Source organism: Delphinus delphis, chromosome 2 (genome assembly GCF_949987515.2).
Source record: "Delphinus delphis chromosome 2, mDelDel1.2, whole genome shotgun sequence".
Lineage (NCBI taxonomy): Eukaryota > Metazoa > Chordata > Mammalia > Artiodactyla > Delphinidae > Delphinus > Delphinus delphis.
In genome coordinates, this window is record NC_082684.1 from 150,262,740 (window position 1) to 150,280,645 (window position 17,906).

The 17,906-nt window shown below is 43.3% G+C and overlaps 1 protein-coding gene across 4 annotated transcripts in view; it reads left to right on the forward strand.

The window, feature by feature from the left end:
- The window catches only part of LYSMD2 (LysM domain containing 2), a 28,660-nt gene that overhangs the window by 8,213 nt on the left and 2,541 nt on the right, over positions 1–17,906 (forward strand). Inside the window, exon 2 of one of the 4 annotated variants that reach the window (XM_060005970.1) lies at positions 7,351–7,817. The exons of 1 other annotated variant lie outside the window; for it this stretch is intronic. In XM_060005970.1, coding sequence (XP_059861953.1) covers positions 7,545–7,817 — 273 coding nt within the window. In that variant the 5' untranslated portion in view covers positions 7,351–7,544. Of the gene's footprint in view, positions 1–7,350; positions 7,818–7,875; positions 8,162–8,260; positions 8,362–17,906 lie in introns of those variants that run through there. 2 more of the 4 variants (XM_060005972.1, XM_060005974.1) reach the window with 2 other exon arrangements.

The window sequence follows — 17,906 nt, forward strand, 5'->3', positions numbered from 1 at the left end:
AATATGCAATTATATAATTATAGCACAATTTACTTATCTGTTCTGCTGCTGAATAATTGATCATTTCCAGTTTTTGTTGTTCTGAATGATGCTGCTATGGACGTTTTCACAACATGTCTCCTGGTGTATAGGTACGAGATTTTCAACAGGGGATATACAGTGTCTAGTATTGGAATTTCTGGTTTGTAGGGAATGTGCATGTACAGTTTTGCAAGATAGTGGCAGAGTGTTTTTCAAAGTGGCTGTACCCAATTGTACTCCTCCCAGCATTGCATAGAATTCTTATCTTCAGTGGTAACTGGTCTTACCAAACTTAGATTTTGCCCATCTGGTGAGTGTAAAAGGGTTACTCTTTGTGGTCTTAATGTGAATTTTTCTGATTTTAATGAGATTGAGTATTTTTTCATATGTTTATTCACAGTTACGATATTTTCTTCTATAAAATTCTAGTTATCCCATTGGATTATGTCTTTTATTGTTATGTAGGAATTAGCTCTTTAAATATTCTAGATATTAATCTTTGGTTGATTGCATATGTTACAAATAGACATTCCTTGCTACCAGAATTTATGAAGTTTCTGAATTCAGATAACCAGAGTTCAAATAATGAAGAATACCTAGTTTTCAGAATCTATTTCATTCTTTATTTTCATATAAAAGTTAGCTAGAATTTGGATAATGAGATAATTCAACATTTTATTCAAATATTTTTGGTTCCTAGGACACCTGTTTCTTCTCTTAGTTTCTAATTTGTCTTTTTATTTTCTTTAAGATATCTTTTTTGTTAGAAGTTCTTAATTTTAACGTTGTCATGCTTATCAATCTTTTATGAATAGAGCTTTTTTTCATCCTACTAAAGAAATCTTTTCTTGTCCTGAGATCATAAAGATATTTTTCTCTATATTCTTCTAAAAGTTTTATCTTTCACATTTTTTTTTTTTTTTTTTTTTTTTTTTTTTTTGTGGTACGCGGGCCTCTCACTGTTGCGGCCTCTCCCGTTGCGGAGCACAGGCTCCGGACGCGCAGGCTCAGCGGCCATGGCTCACGGGCCTATGTGGCATGTGGGATCTTCCCAGACCGGGGCACGAACCCGTGTCCCCTGCATCGGCAGGCGGTCTCTCAACTACTGCGCCACCAGGGAAGCCCTTATCTTTCACATTTAAGTCTGTAATTCAACTGAACTTAAATTTTGTGTGTGGTAGGAAGTAGAGATTCTACCATGTGGATAACTAATTGTCCTGACATCATGTGTTTTATAGACCATTTCCCAGTGACCTACAATGCTACCTTTGTCATAGATGAAGTTCTTATACATTTGTGATTGTGTTTCTGGGTGCACTATTATCCATTGGTTTTCCAGCATCAATGTCACCCTGGCTTAACTATTATAGCTTCATAATAATTCTTGATATCTAGTAGGGCAGTTTCCCTTTCCTTATTCTTCAAAAATATCTTGGCTGTCTGTGGGTCTTTGCTTTTCCATATCAACTTTAGAATTAGCTTGTCATGTTTTTTGCAAACCCATTGCTGTTTCATAGAATATACGATCAATTTGTAGAGTACTGACATTTTGTGTGATATTGAGTCTTCCTGTCCATGAACATGGTGTAGTTTTTCCATTTATTTAAGTCTTCTTTAATGTATTTTCAAATATTAAAATTTTTTTCTCTGTAAAGGTCTTGCCCATCCTTTATTAGATTCATTCCTTTGTTCTATCTATTCTGTCATTTAATCTACTAATGTCTTAATATTAAGGCACCTTGAATTTCTAGGATAAAGTCATCTTGTTTATGCTGGATTATCATTTTTATGCACTGCTAGATTTGGCTTAATAATATTTTAAGATTCTTATATCCATCTTTATGAGCGTGATACCTTCCTCAACTGGTTTTGGTCATGGTTATACCATGATGGATGTGGGATTGGGTGTATGGTTATATTATGAACTAAGTTGAAGATTGTTCCTGCTACTTCTTTTCTCTGAAAGAGTTCACATAAAATTGGATTGATCTGTTCTTTGAAAGGTTGATAGAATCTTCCAATAAGATCTTCCGATGCTGACTTTTTTTTTTTGGTAACAAGATTTTTAACTCTAGTACTGATTCAGTTTCTTTAATGGTTATAGAACCATTCAGACTTTCTATTTTGTCACGTATTAGTTTAGGCAAGTTGTTTATGGTTGTAGCTTACAAATCCCTCTTGTTTTGATACAAAAGCCTGTCCCTTTTTTATTGCCAACTCAATTATGTATTTCATTAAAAAATTAAATTATAAATACTTATATTAGGAGGACTTCAAGTTAGTTTAGACTTCCAGCTTGCTAGAACCAGAACCAGATATGAATTTCTTCAACTTTACTAGATATTGTCCTACAGCTCTTCAAAGTGGTTGCACCTATTTATACTGCCACCAACGCTGTTTGAGAATTTCTGTTGTTCCACAGGAATCTTACCAATACTTAGAATTGTCCAGTTCTTTAATTTTTGCTAGTCTCATGCCTATGAAATTGTAGTTTTAAATGGAATTTCTCTGCTTTTTGGTAAGGTTGTGCATCTTTCTATTGGCCATTTGCGTTTTATCTTCTGTAAATTGTCTGTTCATATCTTTTGACCATTTTTCTAGTGGGTGTTTTTCTTCTAATAACTTGTAGGCATTTTAACATACTCTGGATAGTAATACTATGTCAGTTATAGGTATTCAAATATATTTTCCCATTTTACACCTTGCCTATTGAAATTTTTCAGGTGCCTTTTCAGGACAGAGGTTTTTATGTTTATATATAGAATTTGCCAGTTGTTTTCTTTGTAGTTTGTATTTTTGGTATCTTGCTTAAGAAATTCTTTGCTATCCTAAGGTTATAAAGATATTCTAAAAGTGTTAAAGTTTGCTTTTCCCAATGATATATTTAATCAGTCTATAATTGATTTTGGCATATGGTATAAGGTAGAGATCTACAATTTTTTTTCCACGTGGATGGCTAATTGTGGCAGCAGCATTTATTGTCATAGATTCATTTCTCTGATATGTGTGGGTCTGCTTCTGGGCTTTCTTTGTTGTCCCCTTCTTACATTTATTTGTCTTTCCCAGCATCACTACTGTAATAGTTTAGTTCTCATCACATTTTTTGTAAATCTTGATGATTGTAAAGTTAAGTCTCCCTTTCTCATTCTTCTTCAGGAATGTCTTGGCTCTTCTTAGCCTTTATCTTCCATATGAATTTTTTTTTTTTTTTTTTTTTTTGCGGTACGCGGGCCTCTCACTGCTGTGGCCTCTCACTGCTGTGGCCTCTCCCGCTGTGGAGCACAGGCTCCGGATGCGCAGGCTCAGCGGCCATGGCTCACGGGCCCAGCCACTCCACGGCATGTGGGATCTTCCCAGACTGGGACACGAACCCGTATCCCCTGCATTGGCAGGCGGACTCTCAACCACTGCACCACCAGGGAAGCCCTTCCATATGAATTTTAAGGTAAGCCTGTCATGTCCTTTGAAGAATCCTATAGGGATTTTGGTTGGAATTTCAATGAATTTATATATGAGTTTGGGAAGGAAATGAAAATTTTGCGTGTCCCCATTTATAAACATGGTATATCTCTATTTTTGTTTAAATCTTCTTTTATGTCCTTTAATAGAATGTAATAATTTTTCCATATAAAGCATGCTTCTCTTTTGCTAAGTTTATTCCTAGATTTTTTTTTTTTGGTATCTAAAAGGTTGTCTTTTCCACAAAATATTTTCTGATTGATTGATGCAATTGATATTTGCATAATGTGTCTTATAGTCTTATGTCTTATAGTTTGAACAGTTCCAATGTAGACATTATCTGTAAACATTTTAGTATTGTTTATTATTGGTAAATAACAGTTTATTTCTTTTCAATCTTCATTTCCGTTTCTCCTTCTTTTTCTTATTGCATTGGCTGGGACGTCCAGAACAAAATTAAACAGGAGTAGTAACAGAAGCCTTCCTGTTCTTATTCTTGATCTCAGAGGGAGTGCTTCTAATGGTCACTACTAATGATGAGGTTTGTTCTATGTTGTAGGTAGATATACATAAAACTAATTTTGAAGTTCTGGTTGAAGAAGGAAAAATAAATGTACAAAAAATTCAATCTGAGCCACAAATTGTAGATATTAACTTTGGATTAGGGAGAGATCGATATAAAATTCACAGGGGCTTCCCTGGTGGCGCAGTGGTTGAGTCCTCCGGCCAGGGCTTCCTTGGTGGTGCAGTGATTGAGAATCTGCCTGCCCATGCAGGGGCCACAGGTTCAAGCCCTGGTCTGGGAAGATCCCACATGCCACGGAGCAACTGGGCCCGTGAGCCACAACTACTGAGCCTGCGCATCTGGAGCCTGTGCTCCGCCAACAAGAGAGGCCGCGATAGTGAGAGGCCCGCGCACCGCGATAAAGAGTGGCCCCCGCTTGCCGCAACTAGAGAAAGCCCTCGCACAGAAACGAAGACCCAACACAGCCAAAAATAAATAAATAAATAAAAGAATCCTCTGGCCAATGCAGAGGACATGGGTTCGAGCCCTGGTCCAGGGAGATCCCACAGGCCGCGGAGCAACTAAGCCTCTATACCACAACTACTGAGCCTGTGCTCTAGAGCCCGCGAGCCACTACTGAGCCTGTGTGCCACAGCTACGGAAGCCTACGCACCTAGAGCCTGTGCTCTGCAACAAAGAGAAGCCACCTTAATGAGAAGCCAAACGAAGAGTAACCCCTGCTCGTAGCAACTACAGAAAGCCTGCGCGCAGCAATGAAGACCCAACACAGCCAAAAATAAAAATAAATAAATTTATTTTAAAAAATTCGCAGGAACATTAGATATTTGACAACAGCTCAAATCTATCTAGGAATAAATAACTCACAAAGAACCCTAACCATGCAACATCAAATAAGTACTTATTTAAGCCGATTAATTTCTGAGAGCTAGAGGAAACGCTAGTGAAGATCACAAAAAGGAATCAGTGGAGAAAATTCTGAGAACTGTGTTGAATTTATTTCAGAGCATTTTAGAACTGTTCTAGACGTGTTTTCTGACCCAGGATTTCTTATGGCTGGAGAAATTGAAAATAACTAGGGACAGCTTAGAAATTAGCTCTGATAAGAGAGAAGTGGGATGGCTTTCGAATCTCCATACATTTCTTGTGATAACTTTTCCCTTGCACTTTTACAGAGGACTTGGTCTTTTTGTAAAGGAATTAAGTGATCATCACCTAGCCTTTTTCCTTCCTGGCTCATTTTCTGCCTCCTTATGTATACTGTTCTGCCTTTGGGGAATCTCTGACTCCCAGAGCGATCTTCCTGGTTCCTTATTTAGGCCTGTCTTTCCCCACTTTAATTCAGCATTTCCCAAATTGTAAAATTTCTGAGAAAAAAAAGGGGTTCCATGGTCAAATGAGTTTGGGAAATATGGTGTCAAGCAAAATCCAATACCTTATTTTACTACAGGACTTCTAGAGCCTTCAGTATCCTAATGTGCACTGTGAATCTCCAAAAGGGAAGCATATATCGCAGTGTTTCTCCAATTAATTGATCATGGAACCCTTTTCAAGCAACACCTAATAATACCTCATAGAACCCAGTTCATTAATTTTCAAATAAAAACTTCCATTTCTTCTGTAAACTTTTCTTTAGTGGAAGACATGTTATATGCTATCTCTCTACTAGACTGTCGACTCTGAGGGCAATTTCTCCTGTTTTCTTGAAGTATTACCTGATCTCATTTATATATTGAAACTCTGGGGTTCTGCCTCTTTCTTAGGTCCTGGGATAGCCACACTGGACACCACCCAAGAGTTCCTCTATGGCAGACTCTTGCTAAATTACCTAATTTAGCTTTCAGGATCTTTTTACTACACCTCAATTCAACCACTTTTGACGCTTTATTCAGGGCACTGAGCTAGGTAGGCACTGCTGGAGTTAAAAAGGATGAGTAAGATCTAGTTATACCTTCCAGGAGTATGTATAGAGGAGATAAGACAAGTACATGACACAAAACACGAGTTAAATGCTAAACAAGAGGTACAAACCACCTTGATATTCAATGGAGAAACAATAACAATTGGGCAGTTGGGGGAGGGGGACAGGTGGGAAGAATCAGGAAAGATCTCATTTTGGGATGTATCATTTGGGATGGACCTTAATATTTTCTTAAATGTAGACAGAGAGTATTGGAAGAGTGGGGTTACAGGTGGAGGGTATAGCATATGCAAGGCATGAGAGTAAGAAGTTCAAGTGGCAGGAGTATATGGAGTCTGCAGGATGAGTTGTAGATGGGGTACGGCCAGAGCATGAATAATAAAAATGGAAATAAGAGTTGAATGCCAATGTGAGTTAATACTGCTGTCCACAGGGAGCCACTGAAGAATTTTTGAGCGGGAGGGTGATTCGGGGTCCACGTGTTCCTCCCCCACTCTCGTCCTGTCTCCTATACTCTAGTTCCTTTGCCTCTGTCCAGCACAGCGACATATCAGAACTTCAGCCAATGAATCAAACCTCCAGTCTCCTAACCTGCCTGTAGGGTACTTCCTCCTGGAGAGCTGTCCAGAGTACAACAGAATCCTGAGCGCTAGATTCTAGTAAACGCGCACCCACTCTGTGTAGAATAGGATCGGAAGCCAGAAAGTTGAGGAGAGGGTGTTCAGATAAAGACTACAGATAAGAGGTCACTGATGGCGTTAATGACAAAACTTTGGGGAGTCATGATTTCAGGGTATCAAAGAGGAAACTGATAAGAAACAATTGGGTGCAGATAGTAAATTCTAAGCAGTGAGCCAGGAGAATGAACTGTAGCCAGGCAGACTTTCAAGGCAGCACAGGACTAAAATTGGCACTGGTGTGCAATGGAGAGTGAAAGCAAAGCAACTGGAGGGTTAGTTTGAGGTCAGCCACCCGGCCTTAGAAGCACTATCCCCCCTGGAGTGTTGAGCACACCGGACCCTCCAGGCTGTTGAGATGGGCCTGGAGAAACTGTGTGTGTTTAATGGTCTTAATGTTTTCTGTGAGGTCCTGGGGTAATGGGGTGGGAGCGGGAAGTACCCTTGGCTGCGGGAGCTTGAAGGTCTGAGAAAGCTGGCGCCTGCTGGGGAATCAATAAAGGAGTCAGAGCAAAGCTTTGGTGTTTTGCTGTTTACAGGGTAGGGCTTTAACCAGGCTGCGTCGGCCCGGCGCGGGGTTGCCTCCGGGGCCGAGGGCGCCTAGGGATGGGGCCCAGTAGCTCCACGGCGAGGGGCCTTAGAGCGCCACGCTCCTCGCACCGCAGGGCCAGCCGGGTCTCGGCGCGCAGGGTGGAGCCGGGGCGTCGGCGGGGCAGCAGCTGGAGCTCGTTTCGCTCTCCTCCCTGCAGGTGCGCTGGGGAAGGCGGAACGCGTAGGAGCAGGTGCCCACCATGGCCGGTCCGCAGCTTTCCGCCGCGGCCTCCAGCCCGCCGTCCCCGCGGAACGGCCTTCCGCAGCCCCTGTGAGGAGGAAGAGGAGGCGGCGGCGGACGAGGCGCCGCCCTCTTGGCGAGCTTCCCGACCTGGCGGCCTCCGCAGGACCCATGGCTGATTCCTCGCCCGAGCGGTCCCTGCGGGCAGCCGGACCCCGCACGCCCCGGCCCTCGGCCCCCTCGCCGCCGCCACCGTCGCGCTCGCTCTCCGAGGCCGAGGAGGCCGAGCTGTCGCTGAGCCTGGCGCGCACCAAGACCCGCTCGTACGGCAGCACGGCCAGCGTGCGGGCGCCGCTGGGCGCCGGCGTCATCGAGCGCCATGTGGAGCATCGGGTGCGCCCCGGCGACACGCTGCAGGGCATCGCGCTCAAGTACGGAGTCTCGGTGAGCAGTGCTGGTGGCTGCGGGCGGGGGCGCAGCGAGTATCGGGGCGTAGGGGAGGTAGCCAGACGTCTCCTGGCGGCTCGGCCCCGAGCGCTTGCCCAGCGCGCGCTGCCGGGACAGCTACGGTCGCCAGAGCCTGTCCTGCAGCCAGAGGGGCGGGCCGCCAAGGCTCCCTCCCCGGGTGGGTGCATCCAGTTCTCGATGCCCTGCCTGTACTCAGACCGGATCTGCCGCGTGAGGAAGGAAGGTCAAAGAGGACCAGGGCGTTGGCACCCTGGGAGCCAAATTCGCCCGATTTTGAGTCCCGGTCGTACTGCTATATATTTCCTGAAAGCCGAACTGAGGTGCGGACTTGGGCAGAGAATTTTGTTTTCTGGGTAAACAATCGCTGTGATGAGTCAGGAAGGGTACAGTTGTTCCCGCAGGATGGTTCTGTTTCTATTGATTATGCTTCTTTATTTAGAAGTGAAATTACACCCCTGGGCTCACTGGCAACTGTGAATGTGACTCCTGTCGCTAAGCAGCGGCCAAGAATGTGGTCTAGGTGAGCTGCAGAGCTGTGTTTATTATAAATTTATAAGTGTGTGTGTCTTGGGCCTATTGCATTACACCTCTGGGAAGAACATGGAAAGCTGAGGGAACATACTGTTTCATTAAAATTACTTATAATTAACTCTGAACTATGTGATGGTCTTTTTACATTTGAGCTCTATATCAGTTTTCAATGTTCCTTCCTGAAGCACCCTAGACAGCAATGGGAAGAAAGGTGATCTTATCTTTATCGTTCTCTTTAAGTGAAACTCCTTCTGACCCTTCACCAGTGACAGAGACTGAGTCATCTCCTTTGCACACCCATGCTGGTATGTGTTTACCTGGCAGGTCCTTCTATCCTTTCAACATTTTGAGAGCAGGGATCTTGCTGTGCAGGCATGTACTGGAGACTTCATGCCATGGTTAGTCCTATTCCGCCCTCTTGGGAGTTTCTAAAAGTGAACATAGAACTTCAATTCTTGTATTTGCATTCATGGGGCCTGGTTTGAGTCAGAGCCAGAGGAAAGCAGCGTTGGGAAGTATCAGCAGCTACTCTTTCTGCTGAATGCCTGTTGTGTGCCAGGCATTGCATTTGTCTTGTTTCATCTTGTTCTTATTCAGTTTGATTTTCCTAGTAAGTCTTGGAGATAGGTGTAATTAATCTCCTTTTTACAGATGTGAAGGTGGATGAGAGGTAAGGATATTTTCCAAGTATGCTTATTCATTGAGACCAGCTTGAATCATCACAGTGACAAAGCATTTGCTTGGCCCTAGGTATTACTTCTGATTTCCATCCTTATTTATTTATTTATTTTTTTGCGGTACATGGGCCTCTCACTGTTGTGGCCTCTCCCGTTGCGGAGCACAGGCTCTGGACGCGCAGGCTCAGCGGCCGTGGCTCACGGGCCTAGCTGCTCCGCGGCATGTGGGTCTTCCCGGACTGGGGCACGAACCCGTGTCTCCTGCATCGGCAGGCGGACTCTCAACCACTGCGCCACCAGGGAAGCCCTCCATCCTTACTTTTATCCTAGTCTTATCAAGAGCTCTCTTAGCATCTTGATTACTGAAGAAGGGAGGGCTTCTCTGTCTGGTTTCTGTGCATCTTATCTACTAGGCTAGGCTGACTGCACCTAGGAATCCATGATACCCAGAGAAGTGTTGTTTCCCTGGTCCCTACCCACAGCAATCTCTCTGCATCCCACTGCCCTCCATGACTTCATTTGGGTTGCTCAGAGCTCCTGAACATCTGCTCACTGCGGTTCTCCACCTTTGATCAAATGCTTTCTTTCTTTTTTTAAAAGATAAATTTATTTATTTAATTTATTTTTGGCTGCGTTGTTTCTTCATTGCTGAGTGCGGGCTTTCTCTAGTTGTGGCGAGTGGGAGCTATGCTTCGTTGCAGTGCTCGGGTTTCTCACTGTGGTGGCTTCTCTTGTTGCGGAGCACAGGCTCTAGGCGTGCAGGCTTCAGTAGTTGTGGCTCACAGACTCAGTAGTTGTGGCTCGAAGGCTCTAGAGTGCAGGCTCAGTAGCTCTAGAGCACAGGCTTAGTAGTTGTGGCACAGGGGCTTAGTTGCTCTGTGGCATGTGGGATCTTCCCAGACCAGGGCTCAAATCTGTGTCGCCTGCATTGGCAGGCGGATTCTTAACCACTGCGCCATCAGGTAAGTCCTGATCAAATGCTTTCTAATTCCTGTTTTCACTGATGTAGATCCTGTTACTTATAAATTTATCCCTTTTCATTAAAGCATAAATCAGGTTTTTCATTACCTTTATAAAGACTTGATTTTAAGATGTTAAGCTCAAGTGTAATGAATTGGGAACTATAATCTGTAGCCGCAGACAGTCTGTTTCAGGGTTTCTCAACTGCAGCCCTATTGATACTATGGACTGGATAATCCTTTGTCTTGGGGGGCTGTTCTGTGCATTGTAGGATGTTTAGCAGCATCTCTGGCCTCTGCCCACTAGATAGCAGTAGCACTGCCCCCCTCCCCCGCATCCAGAAATAGCCAGATATTCCCTGAGAAGCACTCACTGTTGGTTGAGAATCACTGGTTCTCATTTACTTTGGACCCTGAACTCTAGTTGATGAAATTGTTAGAGACTCTTTCCACTGGTTCTGTAGAACTAGTGAAAGTGAAGATAATCACCATAACAGTGAACTGATATTCTTGCAGATATTAACTACAGACATTAATCGGATTTACTCATTGAAATTGATATTTCAGGTGGAAGTTAAAAAGGCAGAAAGGTTTTTTTCATTCCCCGACTGAACAGAGAGAAGTTGAGTGAGTTAAGTTTCTAATATTGACTGCCAAGATCACCCACATCGTATTTAGACTGTTTTTGGTTTTTTTTTTTTTGGCTGCGCGGCATGGGGATACTAGTCCCCCCTCCCAGCCCCAGGGATCCAACCCACACCACCTGCTGTGGAAGCTCAGAGTCCCAACCACTAGACCACCAGGGCAGTCCCACCCACATTGTATTTAAATTAGTGTTTAAAGGAGTAGGTGATGAGATGTTGGAAATTTAGAGCCTACCTTGAACCTGCTGGATCAGAATATCCAGTAAAGGAGCCCAGGAATGTTCCTGTTTTACAAGCAGGGTCTCTTTGCTCTTTCCCAATGCTGTCCCTTCTTGGGGTCTTTGCCCTTGCTGTTCCATCCATCTGTTGGGAACACTTTGCCTGACAGCTGCATGCAGGGCCACAGGTACGTGCAGATGTGGGACCTGTGTAGTCACATAGGCCCCATGTCGAGAAGAGCCCTGCACTTAATGCTCTGCTGTTACTGTTGACATTTTTAATAATTTGTGAACAAATGCCCCACATTTTCACTTTTCTCTGGGACCTACAAATCACGTAGCTGATATTGGCTGTGTGACTTGCTCCCTCACTGCCTTCAAGTCTGCATAAATGTCTCCTCCCTGAGGCCTTCCTGACCACTCCATGTCATACTGCAACCCTCCCTCATCCCAGTGCCCCTCCCCCCTTTCCTGTTTTGTTTTCTCAACAGTGTTTATCATTCATCTGATTTTTCTTTCCTCTTTTTTCCCAGCTTCTACCTTTCTGGTGATACCTTAGTGAATAAATAAAAATCCATGCCCTCATGGAGCTTATATTTTAGTCAGTGGAGACAGTTAGTAAGTAAACAAAATATGTTATATATCAGGTGTTGATAAGCAAAATGAAAAAAAAATTAATCAGGGAAAGGAGACAGGGCTGCTGGAGGTAGCTGCAATTTCAAATGGTATGGCGGTGGAAGACCTCACAGAGAGAAACTGAAACTGCTGGGGATCAATTGAGAAACTATTCAGTGTAATTCAAATCTCAGACACAGACTTGCTTGGGCTGGAATTTCCTGGGCTTTGCTCATCTCCACTGAGACATTAAGTCTCCTCCCCCAACCCAGTCTTTTGTGGTGATCCCAGCTCCTTTCAGTTGGAGGCAAGCCTCTGGAGGGAACTGACCAGCTCCAGGCAGCTGCTGTGAACTTTTTGTTAGGAAGCCCTGTATATAAACTGAAAGTGGGTGAGAGGCAGTGAGGGAAACTGTTATTTTCACAAACTTTTTCTTCATCTTTTTGTTACCCCCTGGAAACTTCCCTGTCCTCTACCCTCTCCAGACCATTGCCCCCCATATCCTGAGTCATTTCCTATCCAATTTTATTCCCGGGTCTTCTCTTTCTCCTCCAATGAGCTGCTAAGCCCACTTGCTTCTTCACACTTCTCCTATCAGATGTCACCTTGCTGAGAAAAGGTGAAATGATTATCATTTTAGGGGGAACAAGTGCGGTGAGTTACAAATATAAGTGTATATAAAACTTTTGTGTTTATAACTTTAGCTCCTGCTCTTGCTGGAAATTGTTGACCTTTGCTGGTCAAAGGAAAGAGAACCATAACTAAATAGTGCCACCTGTTGTAAGAAGTATGGTAAAGTAGCCCTTAGTAGTTTTAGGTTTTAATAGATTCTCATGCATTCTTTGTTTAAAAACAGCTTTATTGATACATAATTTACATATTACAAAATTCACCCATCTTAAGTGTACAATTCAAGGACTTTTAGTAAATTTACAGAGTTGTGCAACCCTCACCACAATCCAGTTTTAGAACAGTTCCATCACCCCGAAAAGATCCCTTACTCCCCATTCTCTTCTATTGTCCCAGATAACCATGAATCAGCTTTCTAATCTATAGATTTGCCTTTTCTGGACATTTCATAAATGGAATCTCATATATTCTTCTGAGATAGCATGGAGAAGAAAAAATCCTTTCCCTTATTATTAGCACCTGGCAATGGAGGCGGCTGATAGCCACCAACACCTAGCACTTAATAGGAGACAGCGGAGTGAGGAGGTTGAATCCAGCACTTACTAGAACATGATCTTGAGAGAATGCTTTAATGTTTAAGTCTTTTCCTCTATAATGATGATAATAATCAACTGAGAGTTGTGTGTATATGGAAATATTCCATAAGCAACACAGTGCTGTGTAAATGTTAGTTATCATGGGTCCTGAAATGTTTTCAGAACAGTTTGTCTTTTAAGGAATGGAGAGGAAGAAAAAGAAGCTTTGAATGTTGCATTCCCAGTTAGGCAGGTGGCCTAATGAAGCTGATGGAAAGTAGCCTTTGGGGAGAGTTCTTGATCATGCCCAGCGGCAGCTGTTGAGATAACTTGGGGGCGGGGATGTTTTGTGAGTTCCCTCCCCAGTGAATTCACCTTTACAAATGTATTTACAGGGGAATCATTTTAAACAAGTTGTTGATGGTATTTGTTCTACCGGATTTCACCAGGGTAGACCTTGTGGCCATCCTGTCAGCTCTTAACTTGATTATTCCATAAATTGTTTCTTAGTAAGCAGATGGTAAATTTCACTGAATCATGCTACTCCATCCTGATTAGGAGACAGTTTTAAAATGAAAGCATTTGGTTGCTGTATCTCCCCCACTAGTCATTTGCTCTCAAGAAACTGAGGGTAGTTCTGCATCACTTTGAAAAGGTCACACTTTCTATTCTCAGCGTTCACTGGGTAGTAGGAGGTATTGAACAGAGGGCAGGTGGTAAAGCTGTAGAGTTTTTCAGCTCTTCCTTGTATTGGATCATGACTTTTCTTAGTTTAATGTGAGGTGAAATTCCCAGAACATTAGACGCATCCAAGTTCAGATAAAAGCATAAAACATTCCAAAGCAAATTAAAATATCATTTCACTGTTTGGGATTATTTATATTTCTTATCTGTGCTATTGCAGTTTCTTCCATAACTGAGCTTCCTGTTTCCACTAATGCCTCTTTCTTACCAATCCATTTTCCATAAAGCTGCTGGAGTGATATTCAAATCATGTCACTCCCTTCCTTTACCCTCCAATGGTTTCCCATCACATTTAAAGTAAAATCCAAATTTTATTTATTATATGAGTGGCCTGCAGCTTGCTCATTACTCCCTATTTCAGCCACACCACTTTTTCCTGCTCTGGGGCCTTGTAACTACTCTTTCTGGAAGGACTCCTTTTTTGTTTTTCTCCCTGGCTTTTTGTGTGGCTGGTTTCATTCCTTAACTTCACTACTGGTAATAGAATTTGGAGCCTGTGGTTGTAAAGGAGAACAAGTTAATATCAAATTAAATACCTTATGAAAAAAAAAACGCTCAGACCTCAGGGCAGTGACAGTATATTATGTTATTCATCTGGGATTGTTTATATGAAATTTTCTTACATGTTTTTACTTTGTGGGATAATTTTTTTTTTTTTTTTTTTTTTTGCGGTACGCGGGCCTCTCACTGTTGTGGCCTCTCCTGCTGCGGAGCACAGGCTCTGGACGCGCAGGCCCAGTGGCCATGGCTCACGGGCCCAGCCGCTCCGTGGCATGTGGGATCCTCCCAGACCGGGGCTCGAACCCGTGTCATCCCCTGAATCGGCAGGCGGACTCTCAACCACTGCGCCACCAGGGAAGCCCAGAAATATTTTTTATGGAGAGAAAATTCCTACCTCCTTCCTCCTTATTTGCTGAATACATGTTAGGATCTGCCTTTACTTGTTGCTTTCTCACTTTTAACCAAGTTTAATGATAGTTGCTAACATTTTTGTGTGCTTCCTGTGTGCCATGCATTGTTCTAAGTGTTTTACATGAATTAACTCATTTAATTCTCATAATAATCATATTGTGTGGAAAGTACTATTTTCCTTACTTTACAGAAAAGAAAATAGACATAGGGGATGATTAGAAAGTGGTAAAGCCAGGATTTGAACCTGGAAAGTATGGCCCCAGAGCCCTTGTTTCTAAGTACTACCTTATATTAACCTCTTTTATCTGTTTTCACCTTCAGTTTCAAATCTGCCCATCCTTAGATTGGTTCCCACCTTGATGCTAACTATGTCTGGACATCCCTGATGTCCTTGATGCTGGCAACCATGTGTCATCTTAGAGTCTAGACCATAATGGTCAACATACACCTTAAATGCTTGCTGGCAATGCTGAGATGGAGAAGAAGCAGTTCCTGACATTGGGAAGCTCATAGACTTGTTAAAAGAGGCAGTTCTATTGGTGAATCAATGGTAGAATGGCATGCATGAGAGCTAGGAGAGCCCTGCCCTTCACTCCCTGTGGACTCCCTGACTACACGCAGCCTTTTACTCAGTCCATTTGTCTTGTGCTTCCTGTCTTCGGCCCCTTGCCTGGCTATGATGGCCTGTCTTGCTCTGAGTGATGGATGTATCAGTGTCCCCACAGAATACATTTAGCGCACTCCAAGGGTGTGGCCAGAGAGGGTTTAATGCAGGGACATTTATAGAAGTGTGAATAGGATTAAGAGAACCAGGAAGGGATGATGCAGCACCCGAGAGCAGCAACAGCAGGGAGACATTACCGCTAGGCCTGAGGGCCAGGGGAAGGAGTGGGGTACCCGACACCAAGGAGAACGGGAGGAGTGGACAAGGGGCTGCCTGGTAGGAGCTCTGCTGTAGAGGGATGCTGTAGAGGCACCAGAGTCATGGTGTGGTTGTTCTGCTGGTGACTTCCTTGGGAACACTGACTGGAATTCCAAGAACAAGGGGGTTTGGGGAGTGCAGTTCTGAAGAGGTCAGCCTCCTGCAGTTAGAACAAGTTCAAGAAGACTGGGGGATGGATTGGGAGGTGAGGGTGGGTTTAAAGGGAGAATAACCAACAAAACAGATAACTTACCACCCCTTCCTGGTTACTTCTCTGGGTTCATCTTTTATGCCTGTTTCTCTGACCTGTATTAATTATTAATTAATTAATTAATCCATCCATCCTAAGCACTTAGTGTGCATAAGATCTTTGTTAAACCTGGGAGGCTCTAGAAATAACCGGTCTTGACCTGAGGGAATTCACAGTTAACGGCTGATGTTCCCAGCCCAGCTTCAGCAATCAGATCCCGGTGTTCCTGGCTGTTTCTGTCTTCCATCATTATTCCCAGGAAACAGTGTCTGTTAGCAGTTGTAGGCCCCTGTCAGTAAGTATTTCAAGGGTACTGTATCAGTGCGGGTTCTTTCATTTACAAGTGACAGAAAACTCAAGTTGGCCTAAGCAATAAAAACAAAACAGAGTGGCATTTACTGGCTCATTACTGGGACTGAAGGGTGCGAGGGTATTCTGGCTTCAGGCTTTGATTCAGAGGTCTGATCGCTCTCCTTCAAGGTGGCATTGTTGTTAGGTTCCTTGTGGTGGAAGGATGGCTGCCAGCAGCTCCAGGCCCGTCTCTTTCTCACAGAAAAAATAGAGGTCCTTCACCTCCCAGACTCAGCAGAAGTCTCCTTGCATCTCTGAACTGTTCCGAGACGGGACTGTGACCTTTCAGGAGCCGGGGCACTGTGATGCTTCAGGGGGCAGGAATGAATCATGTGCTCATCCTGGAGCCAGGGGAGGACTCAGTGCCCCTGGAAGCCCTTATACTAAGAGAGATGGAGGGCGTGGATGCTAGGTGGTGAAAACAAGAGGTACTAAAGGCAGATTAGGATATACCTGAACCTGCTATGGGTAAGTTTTCAAGTTCTTTAATTTGCTCACATCTAAGCCTAAACTAGACCAGAGACACTTAGGATTTTTAGATGTTAATTCTGTCTCTAAAAGTGTACCTGCCTATTCATGTTCTTTCTCACCCTTGCCTTCTCTCTTTTAACTAGAAACTAGAACATAAAAGACCACCCTACACAAAAGATACTTTAAAGTAGTATCTTTAAATGAAAAAAGAAAGCATTGAATGTACTATTTGTGTGGATTCACCTTAGAGCTAGAAAGCAGGAGGAGCAGGGCCCATCTTATTCAACCATTATTTTTTCAGGCTCTTTGAAGTGGAAATCTAATTTTTTCACTCAGTCAATTTGGCATTAAAGGATCCCAGAATTGGGTTCCATTAGTCATGCACTTTAATCTTGGTGTTGTACATATGGACTTTAGAGTCAGACGGAAATTCTGGCTCATCCAGTTGCGGAGCCATATGCACTTGGTCAAATCAGTCATCTCTTGTGTGCCTTAATTTCTTCATGGGAAAATGGACAGTAAGTACCATTTACTGCTAAACTGTCTCTCCCTTTCACACCTATATCTTTACACCTACATCCATATCCTCTATGCATATACATGTATAAACTCTCATTTAATCCTTCCAACAACCCTGTGAGGGGTAGATGATACCTGTCTTACACATGAGGAAATAGGCTCAATGAGAGAAGTAACACGCTTATGTTCAGACAGTTCGTGTTGGTGGAGCTGGGATTTGAAATTAGCTCTGTCACATTCCCAAGCCTGTGTGCTTCGCTGTTGTACCAAGCTGTCTTGGTGACAATACCTCACAAGAAAATTAGATGGTACAGTGCATGTAAAGAACCTAGCATGGTGCGAGTTCCCAGGCTAGTTGGGTGGAGAAGTCTGCAGATGCATGATAGTCAGGTGTGATGAACATGAGGGTAGGTATTTCTCCGACAGCTCTGCAAGAGTCCTGTCTGCACTCACCCACATTTGTGGACTTAGGCATGCCACTTAACTCCCTTGAGTCTCCCTTTCTTCATCTGTAAAAAGGAGGTGATAATATCTAGCTTGCAGTTCTGTTAGCAAAGTTAAATGAGGTAACATACGTAAATTCCATTCCCCCTTTCACCCCTACCTGCTATCCCCATTTCTTTGGTTTGGAGGAATTCACAGGGTATGAAAGAGTTTGAAGTTTTGAAACCTGTATTAAATTCTGTCTTCTTCATCTGCTAGTTGTATGATGATTCCATGGTACATAATCTCCTTGAGTTTTGTTTCTTTTATTTGAAAAGTGGATCTTCAGATACCTAATCTGTAAGGTAGAAAAAATAAGATACTCTATGTAAAGTGCTCCCTACCTGTTTTCCTTACCTGTCCCACTTCTACCCATTCTTCAAGGTCCGTCTAAAGTCAAAAGAATCAAAATCAGAACCCCACCTTCTCCGTGAGGGCTTTCTTAATGACTGCAGCCCCAGCCTACACCATTCTTCCTAATTCTCGTTGTACTTTTTTCTTTACCACCTCCTGTATCCATTAAATTTACCAAACGCAATTCTAGAGATGGGAAGCACTCCATAA